The 21,789-nt window shown below is 50.3% G+C and overlaps 1 protein-coding gene across 2 annotated transcripts; it reads right to left on the bottom strand.

Annotated features, from left to right (window-relative positions):
* Positions 1–84: 84 nt before the first annotated feature.
* PLA2G12B (phospholipase A2 group XIIB) lies at positions 85–14,665 on the bottom strand. Of its 2 annotated transcripts, none has more exons than XM_074830198.1 (4): positions 14,345–14,665; positions 8,860–8,948; positions 7,136–7,301; positions 85–4,648 (listed from the first exon to the last, which is right to left on the bottom strand). In XM_074830198.1, exons 1-4 carry the CDS (start codon positions 14,577–14,579, stop codon positions 4,530–4,532), a joined length of 609 nt encoding a protein of 202 aa, XP_074686299.1. In that variant the 5' UTR covers positions 14,580–14,665; the 3' UTR covers positions 85–4,529. The 2 variants fall into 2 exon arrangements, with proteins under 2 accessions (XP_074686299.1, XP_074686300.1); XM_074830199.1 differs by having other exon boundaries at positions 8,872–8,948.
* Between the last annotated feature and the right edge of the window lie 7,124 nt (positions 14,666–21,789).

Below are 21,789 nucleotides of genomic sequence, written 5' to 3'. Positions count from 1 at the left end.
TTCTCCCTCTTCTCCCCCCACCAGAAATGTGGTGCCTTTCATAAGTGCTGTAGCTCCTCGACTGTAAGAAAAAGACCATTAAACGTCTATAAACACCCCCCGTCCTAAGCGTGCCGCTACCAAGTCTTTATTTGAAAGTTGTACTGCATTACCCCGGTGTAGAGAGGCTGTGGCTCTGACAGAAGGATTGGAGAAACACACGTCAAGTATTTATAGCAATCGTTTGCAACGCGGGTAGTTCTCGGGACAGGGTTGTCCCCAGCGAGCCTGGTGACAGGAGATGCGGCAGCGCTGAGGGACTGTGTGCGTTCGCAGTGGTGGGCGAGAGCTGGCTGGGGACACGATTACTGGTGACAGCGGTGGCATCGTGTTGTCAGGAATCCTTTTGGGCCGTCAAGCTCCTTCCAGAGAAAACATAACAGATGATCAGCTCAGGCTCCTCTGGGCTTCATTCAGCAGCAGGAGCGCTGTGTGGTGAAGGATTAGAAATGTGGGGTGAAAGGAAGGACGCACAGCAGGCAGTGAAGGACAAAAGAGGAGAGGCAGGGCTGGAGGGTGAGAGGATGATCCCTCTCCACCGCTGGCTGTGGCACCCCAGCGTGTTCGTGAGGTTTTCTGCAAGAAGCTTCACAGTGTGCAGCTCTGTCCTGCGTGTTTGGAGGTGCGCTGGAAGTCCCCCTAGCCTGCATTACCTATTTTCTACTTCAGTTGGAAGCAGCCAAATTGCTGCCAAGGCTGAAATTTGTTGCTGCTCTCAAATGGATGGGGAGTCAGTTTGAAGGGACCGTTTAGAAGGGAGTCACAAATCACCTCAGCAGTATTCCATTTCACAGATTTATTTCTTCTGGTGAGTGAGATTCCAGTGAGGAATGGGTACTTGACGGGCTGGGAGTTTCATGATTTTTCTAAATGGCTTCATGGCTGCTTTTCCAATTTGGGAATACATGTGTGTGCGTGTGTGTGTTAGAATAAATGAAAATGTTTCTGTGATAAGTAGGTATAAGCGGAAAGACACTTTTCATGTGTTATCTAACTATATGTGAAAGGAAAAGAAATGAAAAAGTCACCTTCTTGCATTGCTGTGCATCTCCTCTTTCTGCTGATTCCTGTCTGCATTAGGACCACATGGGCAATTTCCCACTGTCACTTCTTTGTTCAGGCAGTCCCTGCTAAATATACTTGTTTTGATAAAACAAGAGCTGGGAAATGAAATTAATTAGCTGGTGCCTTCTGGAGAGGCAACTGGTGGTTTTTGTTTGTGTGAAAGGGACATGGGGGAGTGGTGGAGGGAGAGGTTCTTTTCCTGGCTTATTTCAATTATTGTGCACGTTATTTGGTTCCTCCTGACAAATTCATACGAAGCAACCTTTCTGCTCCACAGCTTTTTAGTTAAATAATTTGGAAGAGTAATGAGGAGGCAACACTGGTCTGCATGGAGCAGTCTGGGAAGGTGTATAGTTTGCCCCACAAGCAGGATAGTAGGTCTACTATCTGCTACTGCCCTGTGGCCATTCTGCCTCTGACGTGGAAGGGATGGCTCCTAGGCACAAACAAAACCATTTTTTCAAAGTCTTTTAGCTCTCCCCAGTTTACCTCCTGCTTCCATCTGTCTTCTTTGTCAGCGTTACACCCTGGACGTGAAATCAAAGGCCAAACTCCTCTGAGAGCCAAGGGATTTGTCTGTTTAATTTAATCCGTCACGCCATGGAGTGGAAGCAAGACACGCCGCCCAAGCAGGCACTGCGTGTGCAAGGAGGCAACGTGCCTGACCAGTGCTCCTGGAGGTCCAGCCAGCACTGCCAACCGGAGTTCAAAGTCTGAGCTGCGTCGGTGCTGCCCGGTGTGCACGGTTGGTGTTCTGGCTGCTGCCACTTCGCTCTCTCTTAGGATGTAAAGTGAATGTTTGAACCATGGATGTCCAGGAGTTAGCACGTATTACCTGCCATCCTAGTCCCTGCTTTTACATCCTCGGTGGAAACAGAGAGATTGCTGTTTGGGGAACCATTACTAGGAGAGGGCACGCCGGCCAAATGGGTTGAACATCAGCAAGAGTTGGAAATAATCCTGCCAATACTCAAAGTCAAAAGGAAGCCATCTGGCGAGCAGTGTCATCTTCCTGTTCAGAGCAGGGTGGAATGGAAGATGACCCAAGGTTTGTGCATTAACCTGGAGAGACCCGTGGTCAGCTGCTTCAGTGGCTGTACACCCCTGGGTAGCAAGAGCGGGGCGGAGGGGAAGTGATTTTTAGCTTGGATGCAGAAGTTTTACTGTAGTTCACGCACCGGTTTTCTCCTACGCAGGATTATCTGGCGGTTCTCTTTGAGTCAACTGCCACCACTTGAAGGTTCAAAAGTTTCCTTGTAGAGCTGCTCATGGGGTTTTTCAGATTACTACAGCTTAACTTTCTAGTGAAAAATGCGTTTACTCAGTAGCTGCCCTGCGTGCAGCAGTCTGTAGTGTTTTGGGATGGATGGTGGTCTGAAAGCATGAAGAAATTATGATTTATATTAGTGTTGTCTCCAGAGCGTCAGTGTGTGGATAGAGAGATTTTGTTCAGAACCCTTCAATTTCTCCAGTGTATATCATCATCTGTCATCAGTTACTTGGCCTGGCTTTAATCTGATATCACTTGAACTATAAAATGCTTTAAGACATTTGCCAGCCAGTCAGCTATTGAGCGTAGACAAGATAGATTTTTTTTTTTTTTAAATTGTGTCATTTAATCATAAGAGTTGCCATGTTTAAAACTGGCAACAGGCACCATTTCACCAACAAAACACAAAAGTTCAGGAAGTGTCTGCAACGAGGAACTTTTCCTTCCCATCCCTAGCCAAAAATATATGTTTCTTAGATGGATAATCAGATTGTCTGTCCAGCCTCGTGCTCTGATAGACACGCTCTGCGATGAACCTCGGCAATGCGGTGTTTGCTCTCTAGTGGCATTAGCACAGCTAGGAAAGGATGTGATTGCATCTAATCAGTGTAAATTAAGGTCCTCCTTATTGGAAAACATCCCAGTACACCTCATGCAGTCACTTCCATTTTCCTGGTCTTGATACCAGTGGGCTCTAGTTGTTTCAGTCTGTCTGGAGCCAGATGAATGTCTCATTGCTGTTCTCTGTAAAGCAAAGATGACTGGCAAGAACAGGAATACAGGGCTTAAATAATTTATAGCTCCGTGCATGCATTTAAACACAAACTAGAAGAAAAGTAACTAAGACAGACTCCATTCTTGTTAAATCACCCTTCTGTAGCCTTAACTTTTCTGTGGCAGATGGAAGAAGATAACCATAACTATGTTTGCAGAAAACGCTGAAGTATTTATGTGACATGGCACGCGCACCCAGTAGCAACTTCCTTTCAACAAGGAACACAGATGAAAGCTGTCTGCAAATGTTATATGTAGATGAAATTCCAAATACCTCTTTAAATTCTAATTTTGCATGCAATAAAAGCTCCTGCTAGCAGATGGAAGTATTAGCCACGTTTGAGAAAGAATGCCGTCTGGGGCTGCTGATCACTCCTCGGCTGGCAGTGTCTCTGCCCTACAGAGGTAGCACGGAAGCCCTGCCACCTGACAGATCAGCCTCCAGAATTTGGAATATCTCATCCAAGGCAACTCTGAGCCTTCTGTTTTCCCTCGTGCAAAAGATGGAGGTGGATACCCAGCCATTTTGTGTAAAAAGGGATCCTAAGGGAAAAGCTATGTTAAATGATATAGGAAGAAAATAATTAAATAGTTCTGGATGACACTGCAAAAGAAAAGCAGCTTCCTCTCCTGAGACTGTGGGAGAGTGCTGTGATTTCACATGTCAGATTTGATGGGCTTTGCTCCCCTTCTGCCCAAATATGAATTCTGCCAGTATCGCAAACATTTAAAAGTCCTTCTCACGCTTACCAAATCCCCGGGTGGTTTAAATTGTTTTAGGATCCACTAAGTGTTTAAATAAGCAGGGTTGTCAGGGTGTGTAACGATAGGATGGAAAATGTCAGGGAAGGGTGTGAGCAACATACTGAAAGCAAATTACCCCTCCTCTTCAGTCTGTCACCAGTGGTGGAAAAATGTAAATAGTGTGTCCACGGACTGGGATTTTCAGGGGTCGCAGAAACCTAATGCCTTGCACTGCAAATCAGAGAGTTAAGGGGCAGGGGAAGATAATACATGTGTGTCTAAGGCAAACAAACAAGTAAAGCCCCTTGTTTATAACCAGTGCTGCATCCTGCTTGCCTCTCCTGATCAGTCTGTAGAGAAAATTGGCATTGGGTCGTTCAGGCTGATGGACTTGGAAAGGGGTAGGGCTGTTGAACTGCATCTGTGGTGGACAGCAGGCACCACTGCCCTGTGTTCACAGGCTGTCTCCCCTTTCGCAGCCCTCTGCCCAAAAGCTGTGGTTGCTGTGTGTTGCTTGGCCCAGGTCCCCCCGTCCTGTGCTAGGCCAGAGAGCTGATAGAAATCGCTGTGCTGAAGTGCGGCATCAGAGAGGGGATGCTTGGCAGCAGGCTCGCGGAGACCGGGCGTCTGCTCTTCCTCACAATTCATCTCGCTCTTCCTCACTGCAAATGCAGGCGCTCCTTTGGCTGTTCATGAAGGGCCGGCAGCCCAGGGTCCAGACAGCGTTGAACACTGTGTCTGCGACGGATTCACAAGCTGTGGGGAAGGAAACGATCGGGCGGGTAAGTAACAGGCACACCGGGACATCTGAGGGCTGGCTGGAAGCACCCTAAGCCAGAGCCCTGCGCTGGGCTGTGTGGTATTTGCAGTTGGAAGCGTGGGCTGTCGTCTTCTCTCCGGGTATTGCATTTTATAAATCCAGAGGTTCCTTTCTGCTGAACTGCGGGCTCTTTCCTCCATAGGGTGGCACTAATGTGGCCCTAACTTCTCTCCCCCTTACCCCCCCTCCTTTCTTGCCTCTCTCAGGCTTTTCTGGTTGATGGATTGTTTGGAGCACTGCAAACAGCACTGTTTACCAAGCAGATTTCCCAGAAGACCTCCGCAGTACTGTCTTTCCTGGCTTGCTATCCCCTCAGTTTTGCCTGTAGCCACTACTAACCAACCTTTTCTGCTTTTTGGGAGTTACGATGCCAGCTGCCAGCCAGCGTGAAAAATCCTACTGCGGTTGCAACAGCAGAGCTGTAGATACAGCCTGCCTGACTATAGCCCCTCCTTTTCCCCAAAAAGCAAGCCCTAAACTGCTTGTCAATAAATTAATAGGTTAACATCAGATCTTTTAGGGTTTACTCGCTGTCACTAATGTTGATTGCTCTATGTGTAGTAGATCTGGGAAAGCCCTGCCTTTGGGCCTGTCTCCTCCCGTCTCAGCCTCTCTGAGCACCTCATCGCAGGAGAACCAAGGCTTTGGTTAACTGGCACGGCTGCAGCTGGGATGTTTGTGCCCACGTGAAGGGAGTGCAGCTGCTCTTCCCCTGCCTGCTCTCTCTGAGCTCCTGGTGACTCAGTGGAAAGCATCCCGGATAAGAGCTGGGATGGAGGAGGAGGAGGGCTGTGTGACAGGAGCTGCTCAGAGCAGCCCTGAGGACAGGGAGCCGCAGGTATAGAACACAAGGAGGCAGAGCAAGGGGAGGAGAGGATGGCTCTGAGGTTCATTTGTGTTAGCAATTACCCATGCCTCCTGCGGCAACCAGGACAGAGATGCTGGAGGAATCCAGTCCTACTTGACTATAGGCAGAGGTGGCTTGGCTCAGCCGAGGAGCGTGAGCTCTGCTCCACCTTAACTCCCCAGGATCTGTCTGTTTGCTTCACTGCTGCAGGCACAAAGGAAAAAGGAGGGATCTGAAAAACTGGCAGAGGAAAACCTGGAGATAGGAAGAGGTTGGTTGCACGAGGACCTGTAGATAAGGGTGACCATGAAAGATTGGCTGTGCTTGGCCTGTAGCACTTATATCTCAGTCCACATCTTTGTTTTCTCTTGCTGGCCTGGACACTCTTCCCAAACATTTACCTCTGATGAAGTAGAAAGCCATCTGCCCTAGTACTGGTGTCATGCAAGCTTGCCTGTGTGTTCTAATCAGGCTGCACTTTTGGAAAACAAATGCATGTTTAACTATTCCTTACAGCAGGGCATCAGCAGCGGGGATGAGCCCAGAGGGGCTGGCTGCGATTAGCTGTGAGAAACTCAGCAGCACCACCAGTTTTATTTCGCTTTGGGAATGGGCTGTTCTCAAGGGCTCTGCCAGTTTTTCAGACCGAAACTCTTGTAAATATCTTTAACTCCTACTGTTGGAAAGTCTTCTCTCCACCTATCCTGCATTACTGCCACACAGCCCCTCTGTGAGAGATGGATACCTGCCTCACAGGGGTTGGGGATGCTCTGAAATGGCCTCAGGAAGGGCTGCCAGGGGGAGGATTTCCTGCTGTGGCTGACCGCTGGTAGCGGCGGGGTAGATGTTTCCCCCTCCTCACACAGTGCAGAGGTGCTTGATGTCAGCACAGAGGATCAAGAGGCAGGCTCGGGCTATCACATGGATAACCTTCACAGAGGTTACTCCTCTCAAACTTGCAGACTGAGGATTTTAAAATGAGGCAAAACCAGACTGGCTCTTGAGCTGCTGACACATCACTAGAACTTTATTAGCATGGGGGCTTCTGAGCAAGGCAGATCTCCCAGCAATGGCTCAGCCACCACCCACGCTGTGGTGTGTCCCTGGTGCCATTGTCATCTCTTATCTGTGAACCAGATCCTGGAGAGCCCCTGGCCTTGGCTCTCCTAGTCTGATGGCCCTTGGCCACGTACAGTTTTCAGCGTGTGGCCTGCTGGCTCTGGAAGGCTTTTTGGTCTCCCATGAAGGTGTTTGAACTCTCAAGGAGGGCATCCAAGGGTTGAAGGAATTGCTACTAAGGTTTTTTTGTTGTTGTTTGGTTTTTTTTCTTTCCACATGTGTTTTGTGATGTTTTCCAAACGTACATAATTTTTGGTCTCCAGCCTTGGGACAGAAGTGTGTGTGGAGGGGGACAGATCTCAGCGTTCTCACTCATCTCTGACCCATCTGTGACAAGCTCAGGACAGACGTGCTGCTCCCTACTGCAGATTTTTGCTTCTTTTGGCAAGGAAAGGGCTCCCTGCCCGCACCCTCCCCTCCCTGCTGTGGCTCGTTCCCCCCCCCCAGGGGAGCTTACCTTCCACCTTGGAGACAAACCCGAGGCTGCGCTTGAGGTCGGAGCAGATGGAGTGGAGGCACCAGCGGAACTTGGCGTCGCAGCGGTATTTGTTGGCTCCGCAGGTGTCGTAACAGATGTCCAACTGGTTACAGCACTTGGTCATGGCAGGGATGCCCAAATCTAGCTGGGGAAAGAGAGAAAAGTAGTGTCCCTTGGCTGTGTCCTGGCTCTAACGGCTGCAACTGGGTGAGGCGTTGCAGAGCCCAGCTGGCTCTTTTCCAGAAGCTACCCCCGATCGCCGAGGCAGCAGGAGGGAACACATGCCTCTCCCTCACCATCTAAAGAGAGTGGAGACAGTAGTGCAGGTCCCATGCAGGGTACAGCACGTTCCCTTCTCTCCTCTCGGTCACGGGAGATTAACCTCCAGTCCCTCCACAACCATTTGCTAGTTCTTATTTGTCAGACCTCATTGGAGAGCTTCCTGTCCTTGCCAGCAGTGGCAAAGGCCCCTTTTTTGTTTCCTCCTTTTCGCACAACCTGGCAAGTCCTGCTTCTTGGCCTAATAAATCTGCTAGAAGTGTTATTAATGCCTTATTTCTCAGAGAGGCCAAGGACAAGCACAGCTTGGTCAGGGGAGTTCTGGCTTGGAGGTAAACAGCAAGTTTAGCTAATAACCATGGGGGTGATGGGGCAGAAGGCCTGTCTCCCGGAGAGACTGGACTCATTAGTTTGTTATAAATTCTTCCTCTTTTTGGCCTTCCTCATATAATATTTAGGAGTTGAATTGCTTCTTCAGTGCACTCAGCACTCAAGACTGCCTGCATAGGAGGAGGTACCGCAGAAATGCCCACAAGGCTTGCAATGAAATGTAGTTTAAGAAACTAATCTAACATGAAAAATGGGCTGTAAAGAGCAGGTTTTTCAGAGCGGGAATCTGCCTAATTGCTGCAGACCTCGTGGGCAGCAGTAATGCATGAGCTAAATAGTCATTCCTGCTCTTTGAGCCTCCTGGGAGTGCTTTTCCTGGTGATTCCAATGTGATTTCATTAATTGCCTTTCAGATAACAAGTGGGTGCAGTATTAAAGCCTGCAGGTTTATTTCAGTGCTTGGCAGAGGCTAAAAGCATGGGAGGGGACGACAGGCCAGGTGTGGAGGATGCGTTCAAGTATTGCTGTTTGCTCGTTATCCTGTCTCTGAGCTGCCCAGCAATGAACATGCTCCCCGTCCTGTCGCAAGGGATTGTTCAGGACGTTGATAAAAATACACTTCTCCACACTGGTGCTCTGCTTGGCCAGGTACCCCCTTTTCTTCTTCTAGTACTAACCTGCTCAGGAAACTTTCTCTTACCGAGACAACCAGAGCAGCGAGCCAGTCCTTCGTAAATGTAACTCCTGTCTACGTGATTCCTGTTTCGCTGCCACCAGCAGTTGAGATCTTAATGCCTCCCTGACTGACAGTAAGTTAGGCAGTGCTCAGACTGACATGTTCGCCTTGCTTGCCGTCGGCAGGCAGCCACGTCTTTTGGCAGTCCCAGGCAGATAGCTTGTCCCCTCAAACCATACCATATAAGTATGCCAGAGAAAACCTCCCTTTTCCAGAGCTCTGGCTTCAGCTGTGAAGAGAAGCCATCACACAGTCAGTGCATAGCACAGCTAAGCCTTTTCCCTCCCCAATATTATTAGCTGGTTACTGTGATTTGAGAATTCCATCATTTGGGAGTGGTGGGTGTGGCAGTACATACACTTTCGGGTACCTTGAGCCCCAGAAAATAGGAGCTACAGCCGTTGGGTTCTTGGGGTTTGTAGTGAGGTCGTGGCATTGGAGCCTTCCCTGAGAAAGAAAGGAAAAATGTTAGGAAAGCTGATCTTCCCAAGTGTAGCACCAAAAAGCAAGGAGTGTCAGGCATCTCCCCTCCAGTCTGCATCTCCAAACACATCGTTCTCCTCCAGGAGATGCAGGGAGTGAAGGATGGGTGCTAGAGCTGGCTGAGACACTGGCCCTGTGCTCAGATCAGCTCTGTCAAGGCTCCAGAGCCTGACTTAGCTCATACCCGCTCTGGCATGGCCACTGAAGCACTGTGTTGTGTGTGAACTGGGTCCTCAGCACTACTTAAATGTTTAAACTGGTCTGAGTCCAGTCCCTAGGTCTGGGACTCTCCCCAGCTCCTACAAATGGGCAAGTCCCTCTTTGCAGTGTGGGGTTTTGGCAGTTGAGCCACCCTCCATGCTAGACCTAGTGCCTCAGACCTCCCAAATCTCATAGGAGGTTTTTCACATGCTCCCTGAGAGCTCTGCACACCTGGGATCACCCAGATGTGGTTTTAACTCCTTCAAGAAACTACTAGCTCAGCTACTGGCTTAGCGAGGGGATCTCTTTCCATCCCCAGTTCACTCTCAGAGTGTCAGTGAGATGCAGATCTCTGCAAAATTGTGCTAGACCTTGCGTGTCTGATCTTGCTCTGAGTTAGGAGGTTGTCTTGGTCTCTTTTCTGCATGTGGTGATGCACTGTCACATTTTGCAAATAGTTGCTATCCCTTTATCTCTGCCTTCCCTTAGTATGCTTCTTAATGTGCATAGAAGAGCAAGAATTTCCTCCGTGAATAATTATTTACCCAATGTAGAAAGAGTCCAGCAGACAATCAGCTAACAGAAGCTTCAGCAGCAGTTGAATCTGTCTGACTTTGCTGTGAAGGTGTACAAGTCCTCCTGTCTGCCTGCCAGCCCGTCCTGGGGCTTCACGGATGGCTGACAGGGTGCTGTGGGTGCGAGGGGTGAGCACCCAGCATTGGAGTGGAAACTGTGTCGAAAGCAGATGTTTCCTGCCCTGTCTCATCCTCTTTCTCTCATCCCTACCTCAACCCCCATCAACTCGACCCTGCCGTGCAAGGAGCTTGTTCAAAGGTGGGAGAGGATTCACCCTGGAGAAGCTGTGGAGACGCCCCTCCCGGAGTCAGGTTTCTCCGTACTGTCCCTTGATGTGTGTTCAGTGCCTGTTCTGTTTCTGTCCCAACTGGGTTTATAAAAGGGAGATCTCAAATGCAGAGTGAAGTGTTAAAACAAGACATTTGAACCCTGCTCTGGGAAAACTTTGCATGCTCCGATGAAAACATGTGTGAGCTGAGCCTTCTGTAAGTCAATCACCTCTAGGGTTAAGTTTCTGCTTCCCTGAGCACTGCTAGACAATTTATATAGACATAAAACAGATCTAATTTAGCCCTTCAAGCAGGGTTGGGTTCTTTTAAACTCTATTTTCACTGGTTTTTTTCTTGTCAGCACTGATAATTATTTACGACGCTTTGCCCTTTTTTCTGTCAAGGTACCTAAAATACCAGTGGTTAATATAGCCATAAATCTGTTGTGTTCTTGAGAAGACCTCGCAGCCAAATGCCTCAAAAGGTTTTACACAGAAACATTCCCAGCACCTTCTAAATTAAAAATTGCCAGAGCGGTTTTGTTTGAACAACAGATTTGCAACAAATAACCAACAAACTGAAATCCTGTCCAGCTGTGAGACGCCAGTAGCCAATTTTGTCCAACCCTACCGAAATGCATCATGCACCAAGGATTTAGCTGTCTGCAAGCCAAGACAAAGCTCCATAGCTGAAGCTCCCACCGGGTGATGGCATTTGCAGGGGGAGGTATTTCTCAGTACGGCAGTTACTACTGTGTTTCTACCTTTTTGGCCCCTTTTGAATGGGTCAGATCTGCTTCATGCTCCAGATGTAATTTTCTAGTGCAGAAAGCGTTGTTATTTTGAGCACGTAAAGCTGAGTTAACAGTAGACAAAGAGCACAAATCAGTGGGTTGCAGCACACCATTATTATAGGATTATCTTTGCACCAAAACATTATTCAAGTCCGCTGAGGTACGCTAATATGAGGTACCTTCTGAGTTCACAACACATTGCACGTTATGCTATTTTGGTGGTTATGTTATAGAGAGAAGGAATAATGTCTGTATATGGGCTGAATCTATAACCCAAGGCTCCCAAACTATATAATGAGAGGAGGGCTGCACCCGGGTCTCAGTGCAATTCACAGCCTGGTTGCTCTTTTGGAAGGGGATGAGAATTGGGACTCAGAATTCACATGTTCCTGAACTGAGGTAGGAGGCAGAGGAAAGTTCAGAATCCAAGGTGGATTTTTCAGCATAGAGTCAAATTTTAATGACTTGCTTGTAATACTGATGATAAGTTATGTTCCTGCAGCACGTTGTCAATTAACGGGATAAGGTGGCAAGTCAGAGTGGGAGTGAGACTGGGGATATGGAGATAACTGTGTTGCCAGAGAAAACCTTCCATTAAGCTGAAGTTACAGCTATTATAATGTCTTAGAAAGTCGTCCTGAGAAAAAAAAATCTCACATGAGAACTGTGGTGATCAACAAAACACTGAACTGCCTTCAAGATGAGCCCTTGTAGGAAACCTGCCCCGCTCCTCTCTGAAAAACAAAGCTTAATAATTTGTGAAGTGCTCCTGTGTGAACGTATTCTCAGCGAGATAAAAGTCCAAGATGCCACAATTAACCTCTCTCCTGTATCTTGTTTTCTAGCTAACAGGAAAACAAAAGCAAAACAGAAATAATAGGCGTTCCTGACTGCGTGAGTGCTCTCAGTGACTCAACTCAGTGCTCTCGTTATCATTTATTGCTTGCCCATCCTTATAGCTGCGTCTGTGAGGGGGGAAGGGACTTGGTGGGTCACACCAGCTCTGTCGCTGGCTGTGTTTCACCAGGGGCCCATCGTGGGCTGCCTCTTGCTGGGGAGAGATGCCAGAGGACAGCAAGCACAGCAGGACCGTGCCGGGGAGCGATGCTGATGTGTAGAAGCACATGTTGGCATGGCCTCAGAGGAGAACTGAAGTTGAGTTTCTAAAGGGAAGCGAGTTTCCCTGATGCTTTTTAATATCTCCAGGCTGTTGTAGCTATGCCAAGAGACTGGAAAACAGCCAGCTGGCCGGAGCAGCTGCTGGCGATGCAGGAGGTCTCAGACACTGCAGTACTGGCACACCGGCAGGCAGAAGCGAATAGATGGTCTTGGGGCTCCTTGTTGTTTTGAGTGGTCTATTGTTATTTCTCTGCCCCAGGCGAGCAGTGTTGGAGAGCCTGACTTTAAAGGCTCTTTTCCCACAGCCTCCTTGTCTTAAGCCCCTTGGGACGAAATGCTGGGCGAAACATTGAAGGTCCTGCCTGCCCAGACAGCTGAAGGAAGTTATCGAGGGATTTACTCCCACTTCAGGTTGTTTCCCACCCTGAGATGCCCAGAGAAATTTTGTGAGGAGGAGGAGATATTTGCCAGTAAATGCTAGTGTAACCCCAATGTCCTGATTTAAGGGAGTAATCCATCAAGCTGTTTGTTTTCAGACCTCACTAGCTGCTGAAAAATCAAGAGGAGAGTCTTACAGCCAGAACAGCCAAGTGCTACGTGCTCAGCTGAAGATGGATGTGGCAATCACAGGTGAGTCCTGACTATTACCGGTGTCTCTTGGCTGAAAGGAAAGAATGTAGAAGGCATAATTTTTGCTTCGTGCCTGGGAAAAAAGTAATTAGGCCCTGATTCAGCAGGAATATGGTCAAAATGGTTTGTGTTCATTCTTCTGGGCACAGACTGGGTCTCACTGGTTTGGGATTGTCCCCGCATCCCCTTCACTTGCAGTTTGCTAGAGACCAGCACAGACAAATGGTCCGGGAAGGGTCCAGCAAGACCCTTGGAGGCACATGGGCAGCGTTTCAGTAATTTCCTCCTCAGCCAATGAGATTGATGAGTTGTTCAGCAGGGGATGAGAACAGGGCTAATGATGTGCTTGTTTGTTTCCTTTCCAGGTAAAACATTTCTCCAAAAAGATGCAGGATGCTCTGAGGGAGCAGGCAGGCATTTGTGCTTCTCTGTGGAGATGTGCTTCTCCCAGCCCAGAGCGCAGGGACAGGGGCAGGGAGAGCCCTCGCCTCGGGATGTGCCCAAGAGTGATGACTTCTCCAGGACTTGGTGAGTCCTGAGACTCCCTGAAACGAGCTCTGAATATCAGCCTTCCCAAACCTTGCCTCAGGCACGCTGCAGTCCCAGCCACCTTAGGCTCACTACCAGGGCTTCCAGTCACTGCATTAAGGAGGGCAAGTCCCTTTCTGCTCTGAATTTGGAGCGCAGGGTGGCCCTAAAGGGAGGTTGTCACACATGGTGTGGGGCTGCTGCACCGTGGGCCCTGGGGACAGGCTGCCTGGTGGGCAAAGGGCATGCAGACTGAGACTGGGATCTCTCCAAAGCGTGGGGCCTGTGTCTGTGAAAACCAGTGCTCAGGGAAGGAGAGGAGGGGTTGAAATTGCGTCTGTGTTCACAAGCATCTTGCCCAGGCAGTCACTAGGGAGGTGGGATAAAGCAGGGGGGAAGAGGGCTTACGGGAAGTTGTGGATGGGCAAGCTGAGGTGACAGAGTACAGTTGTGGGGACAGTTGTAGGAGGCTGGGGAGAGAACACAGTCTGTAGGAAACCTCCTCGCTGTTCCCAAACAGGTTGTTTCAGCAGGTACCTCTGCGTGCCCAGTCCTCTGCCCTGCCTGCATTCCTCCTGCCCTGGTCTCCCTGAGATGTCACCCTCTTCGTCCTGCCCCCAGGACAAACCAAACTATTCCTTTTTTGGGTAAATCACTCTAAAGTCCAAGGCAAGCGGTGGCTGCCTCATTCCGCCTTGAGTACTAAAGGTTCCTCCATGGTGACATCAGGTCTCATTTACCTTCCTGTTATCTCCCCTCCTCCAGCCCACATTATTAGCCAACTGCTGAATAATGACACTCCGAAGGTTGCTGAGATTAGGGCCACTGGCAATACTAACACCCCCCGTCTGAGTCAGGTCTGCACAGGCTGCTCGTCCTCCCCTCCGGAGCCTCGCTGCCCACCCTGCTCCTCCTCTCCAGGGGTCCGGGTAACCACGGGCAGCCTGGTTACCTGTATGCCCTTCCTGTAAAACCTGTGGCCTCTCCTCTTGTCCCCTCGCACACAGCACAGTGGCTGTTCTTGGTGAGAGGAAAAGCTGAGGGTTCGGTGTCCCTGTGCTGGCACTAGCAGAGAAGCTGTGACACTCTGAGGTGACATTTCTGTGCCGCCATAGCAGGGGTCAGGTCGTGGGGTAGGAGCTGGTTGTGGCCTTGGGGAAGGAGAGTGCTGCGAGTTTCCGTGTGAGAGGGGAAGAGGGGAAAGGGCAAAGAGAGAGGAGCCCGCAGGACTGAGGTTCACTTACCATATCGACATCTGTACTGACAAACGCCGTTTTTTCCCCCAAGCAGTTCCAAGAAGGAGTCGAAGTAACTGTTAACTGTTTCGAAGCTGTCTCGGATGGCCCCGATGCCCCACTCTGAATAGGAAGACTCTGCTTGGGGAGCTTGGTGGACGGTGTTCTCCTGGGTTGTTTCCTCGGTGCATTGCCCTAAGCCCAGGGTCAGCCACAGAACTGCTGCCTCGAAAAGCAGCCGCATGCTGCAGTCCAGATCCAGGCCCTGGAGCCCTCGTCCAGGCAGATGTGCAGGCAGGGAGGAGTGGGAGCGAGCTGCTGTGTGTAGCAGGCAGGTGAGTACCCCTCTCCCCTGGACTTTAAACGCTGCCGAGGAAGCCGGCGTGAGGTCACTGCAATCAGAGAGCAAAGTGCACCATGGAGATTTGGACCAAGTTCATCTCGCAAGAGAAACACCAGGGTTTGAGTTTGCACAATCCCACTGAAACAGGCTCAGCCCCTGTGGCACCAGGGCTTCAGCTTCCCTGGAAGGGACCTCTCCCTGCGGTGCTGAGCGGGGTCTGTCTGCCCGGGTTGCAGCACACGGGAGACCCTCTGCACTGAGGCACTGGGAGATGAAGAGTATCACTTTGTCCAAAATTTCTGCTGTTCAGGCAATGGGAGTAATAGATCAGCAGCAGACTGAGGAGCACCCCTCGCCTTTTTCCTAGGGCACGTAACGGGGTGGACCTAGCAAAACCTGTGGGACCGCAGGGCTGACATGCTTGTCGTGTGGAGGGGCTTTCCATGCCTGCACGCCCAGAACAAGCTGCCTTGCGGGAGCACGCCCAGGGCAGAAAAAGGTGCCAGAGCACGCTGTGTCCTGCTCTGCTGTGGCTAAAGGGTGCTGCTGGGCCTCGCAGGGGTTGATTCAGCAGCTGGGAGTAGTTTGGGTTTAGAAATGCTGCACTGGGGCAATCCCTTAGCATGTCCCCTCCAGTTATAGGATCAATGATGTATTTACCTTTGATATGGGACTCCTGGAGGCTGATGTTAGATGGCTGGTTGTTACAGTTCTGCGTAACGCCAGCGTTGCTGAATTAAACGTGTAGCATAGGTGGCCCGGAGCGAGGCAGGGCTGGCACCAAAACCCCAGTCAGGGCTTCTGGGGGAGCTGCAGGTCCTGGCTCTGGGGTGGGACTGGCCAGCCAGGCCCTGGGGGCCTGCACAGCCGGTGGAGGTTTCAGAGAAGTTACTCATTAAAAGAAAACAACCAAATGAACACCAACAGCAAAAGACAGTGCAAACCACTGATAAAAATTTGGGAAGGGACACGGCGTGGGAAGGCTCTGGCTGCTCTCGGAAAGCTGCTCGGGTGTGTCCCAGCACAGCACTGCCTCTCGGAAACAGCCGCTCGCTCCGCAGATGAGCTGGTCTCTGTGGACTCCAGCGCCCACCTGCAGCAGCCACTTCTGTCTGAGGGGCCAGGCTGCTGAGTGGAGACTCTCCAGAGGGCAAGGAGGAGGCGGGCAGTGGGTCTGGCAAACAGAAGTGCGAATTGTGACATTTTACTGTTTTTCAGGAGACTTGACCCCACTGCACTGTTACTTCCGAAGTGCCAGAGCCCTGCGGCGCCTGCCTGCGTGTTTCTGCATACGGCTGTGCGTTATGTGCTTCAGACGTGTGATGAGGAGGAGGGACCACAACCAAGTCTTGGTTTCTCAGGTAAGTCAGAGAAGTGGGAAAGAGAAGCCAAACAAGCTGGTCAGTCCCTTTCCTGTGAAATGGTGCAGAGCTGGAGACAGCTGCTACCTTCTTGTTGCCTCTGTTCTGGTGCCCGCCGCTGACCGCATTCATGCTCAGTGCCCCCCAGAAAGGGGGTGTGAGGGTGCCTCAGGTCAGCAGCCAGAGGTGACGCAGTTGTACAGCCACTGCCCATACCTGCGTGGTGCCTCCCTGAACGCTGTTCCATCACCTGAGCTGCGCACCACTGTCCTTAGCCCGTGGGAGGAAGCTTGGCTGAGTTACTGGATGAGAGCACATATAAAGTGTGCAGGAGGTCCCGAGGGAACCTCAAACCAGCTTTGTATTCTGGGGGATGAACCCAAGGAGAGAGGCAGAGAGCATTGGGAAGGAAGGTTGGCAGTGTCCAAGCTGCAGATGAGGAGGGGGAGCACTGTAATGCCTGGTGAGAAATTAGGGTGACGTTTTGGGTTGAGCTAGAGGTGCCAGGCTGCTACTAGATGGTCCATTCCCTGGAGCCTGGGAACCAGCAAGTCCCTGCCTCTAGCGAGCCTTTCTTGAACAGGGTGTCATCACTGGCACGAAGCAGTGGGGACACTCGTGAAGTGAGGACTCCTCTGCAGGAGCACTTCGCAGGGCAGGGCTGGAGAGCTTGGGCCTGTCCTGCTGTTCAGACTGTGCTGGGGACTGCTCTGTCAGTCCTGGGTGGAAATAGGCCACTGTCCCTGGAATTTGCTGTCAAGGAGCCCCAGTGAAGGGAAAACCCAGATCAACAGTCCCACGCTGTGTCTTACACCGAGCAGAGCTGTTCATGTCTCTGTTGGCTCAATCACTGCCCTGCACGACACGCCGGTTTGCAGTCCTAGTGCTCCCCGCCCTTAGAAACGGCCTGGCAGAAGTTAATGTAAGAAAGAGCAAAATAGCTATTCAGAAATAGCTTGGAAACATTGTGGAGAGCCCCTGGGTGGCTGTGCTTGGTGCCGTGCTTTTATGTGGAGCCTTTTAGGGTTGCTTTGGAGGCAATTCCAGAGCTTTCTTCGTCATCCCTTAGTCCCTGGTGGCTGATCCATGTGCTGCTGAACGCGAACAGAGAGGGGGAAAAATGCTGGGAGGATACAAACCGCAGTGCCTGTGGCATGAGCTGTTCATGCCGTGCCAGGACGTGCGGACTGGAGGGGGCGGCTCTGGCCAGAGCGTGGAGCCTGGACTGTTTGCAAAATCAGTCGGAATTAGGAAAGGTGAACGAGGCAGGGAGGGGCGGCTGGCAAAGTGCAGAGCCTGGAAAAAGAGGAGACGGAAACTCCTGCTAGTTTGTCACTTGTTGTTCCGAAGCAAAAGTTTGTGAATAAAAAAGCAGTCCAACTGCTTTCCCAAAACGTGGCAGCCCCTTTGCCCTGCCCTGGGGATGAGCCACTCTCCTTCCTTTCTCCTGCTTCCTTCCACCCCTCCCCACATCAGTCTCCCGAGATGCTTTCAGTCCAGCTGCAAATAGCTTGGTTGCACCCAAACTTCAAGATCTGAAGAGCAGGAAAAATGCAGGATTGAGTAAAACTAACAAACGCCACACAACACCTCCCCACATACACAGTCATCTCCAGGAATTGCTGCTCAGGCCCAGCAGCTGCAGAACTGAGGACTTCCTGAGATGGATGTGGACAGCAGGTACCTGGCAGGTTGTCTGACCGACTGTGGATGCAAATGCCCTCTCCCTGTGCCAATTTTTCTCTCTCTAAAGATTTGAGAGGTTCAGATGTTGTTTGCCACAGTGGTGAACTCTGACAACTGGTTTCTGAACCTCGTCTTGACCTCAGGATAAGCAGTTCCTGACTCCATGCATTCATTTCTGACTCTGTAATGCTTAAATATAGAGCAGCCCTGGGGCTGTGATGAGTCACTGGCTCCTGATGACACTCTCAGACTGTTGGCAGTGTGCTCCTGTCAAACGGGAGGTAGAGCTGACTGCACCGGGCAGACACCCGGCCCGCAGCAGTGCGGCTGGATGCGTGTGCTCGTGTCCCCCCACGCTAACGGGAGTGAACCCTGTCCTGGATGAAGCTGGAAACCCTCTTGGCTTCGCGTTACCAGCCACGCCAAAGCAAATGCTGATCCTTGCATCCTGGGCTCGGCTCCTGGGAGGGAAGCGCGGGGGCTGGTCCAGCTCCTTTTGTGCATTTCTTTTCCAGAGCGCAGTCGCAGGCAGAGACGTGGTCATGTGCTTCGCCAGGACCCTTCCCTGCGTGTTCCGCTGGGGACATGGGGGAGGACAGAGGGTTGAAGGACTGAGCTCTTTTTCTATCAGTTCTGGCCAGCTCGGTGGGTTGCTGGTTGATGTTTAAGCACGGCCTGAGCAGGGGGAATAGGCAGCTTGTGGTTAAGGTTAGAGTAATCGGTGGTTGGTTCAAAGCCTGGTTTGGGAGCCAGATGAGTCACTGCTTATCGGAATGAGAAATGTAGCTCGATGACGAAATGCCCAAGTCCCTCACCATCAGGTCAGAGTCCAGCAGCTGGAGGAGTATGGGTGGGTTGTTAAGAGACCCTCTCCCTCAGGGGGGCTGTGCTCAAGTCTCTGGTCTGGTCCCATCTCTTCAGGAGGCCCTGGGCACATCACTTCAGCCTTGTGCTGCCTTCCCCCCTCCACAGGTGCTGATACTGTCAGACCCTTTCCTTTCTCTTCATCCCGTCCTGCCCTGCGGCCATTCACAGGCTTTTTTCCCTATCCCTGACCCTACCTTGCCTTGTTTAGCTGCAACCATTTGAAGGAATGGCCTCAAGTTTCGCCAGGGAAGGTTTAGGCTATTAGGAAGTATTTCTTTCCAGAAAGGGTTGTTGGGCGTTGGAATGGGCTGCCCAGGGCAGGGGTGGAGTCCCCATCCCTGGAGGGGTTTAAAAGTTGGGTTGTCCCAGCACTGAGGGATCTGGTGGAGTTGGGAACTGTCAGTTCATGGTTGGACTGGAGGGTCTACAAGGTCTTTTCTAACCTTGATGATTCTGTGAACTGTTGCAGCTTGTACCCAGGCAGAGTTCCTCCCAAGGTCATGGTTGTGCTGTAGGTGCAGCTGTGCTAGAAGAGCCCCCGATACCCAGGTGGGATGGTGGGGAGCACAGTGCATGAGTACCGGTCAGGGGTAGCACAGGGCTGAACCACAATCCTTCCCTTGCTCCCTGGGAGGGGGCAAAGGCCACCTAGGCCCCCCCCAAATCCTGGGCAGGTGCCCTAGGCCACAAGCAGAAGGCAGGGCAGCCCCCCTCTCATCTCAGAAGGGCAGGCTGGGAGCTGCATCGCACCCCATGAGGCCTCTGTGCCACTGGCTTGGTCATAGCAGCTTGGTGGCCTGGCTGCCAGCACGGGCCTCACACCTACTCACAAAGGGGCAGCCCCACTTCGGCCATTCCAAGCCTGGGGCAAGGAAGCAGTGCCCCCAGGCCAGGTGGCTGCAAGGCAGCCCCCCAAAACCCCAAAAAACTCAGAGGGTTGGTATAAGGACAGAGCCATCCAGCTACTCTCGTTCTGCTGGCATTGGCCCACCTTGCCAAGAGGGGCTCGGCAGCAGTTTGGCAGCATGCACGGAGGAGATGGGGATGGAATCAATTCGTGTTTCCAAAATAAAAAAAAAAAATGCTGGTGCACTTTAGACTTATTTCCTGTCCTGTGGCTGCCAAATCTGCAAACTGTGCCTGTGGGCTGCAGGGGGAAGGGCAGGCAGTTCCCTACCTGCAAGCCAAGGCTCTATCATTCAGCAGTGCAAGGCTCTGTTCCACAGGCAAAAGGATCAAGGCCTCTAACCAGCCCTTGCTGGGTTTTTTTGCAGGTTCCTGATGAGCACAAATTAAGCAGGAGCTCCACTGTTTTGAAAGAGCAAAGCGCAGGAAGAGCTGTAGTGTATAAACTGTAGCTTTAATTATGGAGGACTTCACCTGACTGTCCTACAGCAGTCTGTCCCCTCTCCTGCCCCTGGCAGCTGTGTCGCAGGATAGGCTGATCTTTCTTCCCCTCCCTGGAACTATGCAGAATAACTGGTTGTTTGACCTTTTGGCTTCAGGAAATGGAAGTACTTGTCATCCCTGGAAAAGGGTCTCTCAGCAGCTGACCCTTTGCTGTGTCTGTTTTGAGTTTCAAGCCAGGAGCTCGTGCGGTTCCCCCATTGCTATTAAATCCCACACCAGCTACTGCCATAAATCAACGCAGCAGGGAGACAAGGGGGCTGAGCCACCTTCCTTCCCAAGAGCAGTTCAGCTCTTTTTCCTCAATTTTTGCTCACATACTTTCAGCCCGCCACTACCTACCCTCCCCTTTTGCAGTCCATTAGTGCTGTGTCTTTCCAACCAAGACACAAAGTTCAGGTCTGAGAACATGTTTAATTTGTGGTGTAAGCATCTTCTGCACCTGCCTGCCCAGATTATGAAGTGAAACAAATGAGCTCAATTTCCAGGAAACACATACAGCGATAAAAATCTGTGTGATCAGATTTACAACAGCCACATAAGAGGAGAGTTTGATGTGGAGGATTTTTCACTGCTAACAGCAGTGGCTTTTATTTTAAGCCCGGTTTTTGTACATTAAAAATTTTATTACAAAAAAATTTAACAGTAAGGCAGTTTCTCAATTGTCAGTCACTGTGAGCCAAACAGTTTTCAATCACCTTTAATACAAAACTAGATTCACAGAGGAGCCACGCTCTTGATCCAAAAGCCCTTTGAGAAATTAAGGGGTAAGGCAGAAAGCAGCAGCACCTGTGTAATCCCTTACACATTCAGTGTCAGGTGCATGAACACTACTGCAGTGGAGAAAGAGGAAACATGGATTGTCTGCAGTTTAAGAAAATAAGCTCACCCTTTCTCTTCTAATAATCTGGAACGTTTCGGTCTGATGTGCCTCAGCAGATGAATTTTAGTTTTGAGGGATATTTTTTTTTTTTTTTTTTTTTAAACCAAGTGAAATTTTCCACTGTCAAAAGACAAACGATTTTTCCTCCCGCAAAAATTGCAAGTCATTGAGTAGTTCACGCCTTTAAAAAGTTATGCTGTGGACCATTTTTACTCCCCAAGCAACGCCTCTTAGAGACTGTTCTTAAAATGCTGTTTAACACTGGAAGTACTTGACCGTAGCTGGGGTGAGGGAGGTAACTGTTTAGCAAACTTGCCCAGACATTCCACAGTTCTCTCAAGCTTGTCATTCATCTTTTGGTGTTGGTTCAACAGAGATGGGAAAAAACCACCCCACTGTGTTTAATATACAAACCTGTGATTTCTCCTTGCTTCAACCCTTCCTTTCTCTAAGAGACCATAGTGTTTTCTTCCACTATGGCAGTACCTAAAGCAGTCACCAAAGCTTTTTATTCAGTATTTCTCTTTAACCTTACATAAATTCTACAATTTTTAGCTTTTAATTATTGTGTTAAGTCAGTTCTCTGGTCGCTTTAGAAAAAGCAGCTTTTCTGTAATAGCAAAACCAGATGCTGTTTTCTACACGTGTGTTCATGGGGCAATACACTGATTTCTTTTTGTGCTTGTTAACTGTGCAGGATTGGCTTTTCTAACAGCATTTATAGATGCCTCAGAGCTACTGAGCAAAACTCTGTGCCCCACGGGTAAGGCCTCTACCACCACATCGTTTGTTGTGTTCTTTTACTGGCAGGAAAGTGGCAGGACTTACCTGCAGCCATGGTTACCTTTTTTTTGGAGCTTAAGAAAGTAAAAAAGATGGGGAAGAGAAAAACATGGACAGAAATAGA

Source organism: Strix aluco, chromosome 7 (assembly GCF_031877795.1).
Source record: "Strix aluco isolate bStrAlu1 chromosome 7, bStrAlu1.hap1, whole genome shotgun sequence".
Taxonomy (NCBI): Eukaryota; Metazoa; Chordata; class Aves; order Strigiformes; family Strigidae; genus Strix; species Strix aluco.
This window is presented reverse-complemented; position numbering and strand designations above follow the sequence as displayed.

Coding starts and splice junctions, on each gene's coding strand:
- PLA2G12B (XM_074830198.1), bottom strand. CDS start 14,579: ATGCGGCTGCTTTTCGAGGCAGCAGTTCTGTGGCTGACCCTGGGCTTA. Junction 8,949..14,344: donor TCAGTACAGATGTCGATATG/GTAAGTGAACCT, acceptor TTTCTTTCTCAG/GGAAGGCTCCAATGCCACGA. Junction 7,302..8,859: donor GGCTCAAGGTACCCGAAAGT/GTATGTACTGCC, acceptor CTCTTTCCCCAG/CTAGATTTGGGCATCCCTGC.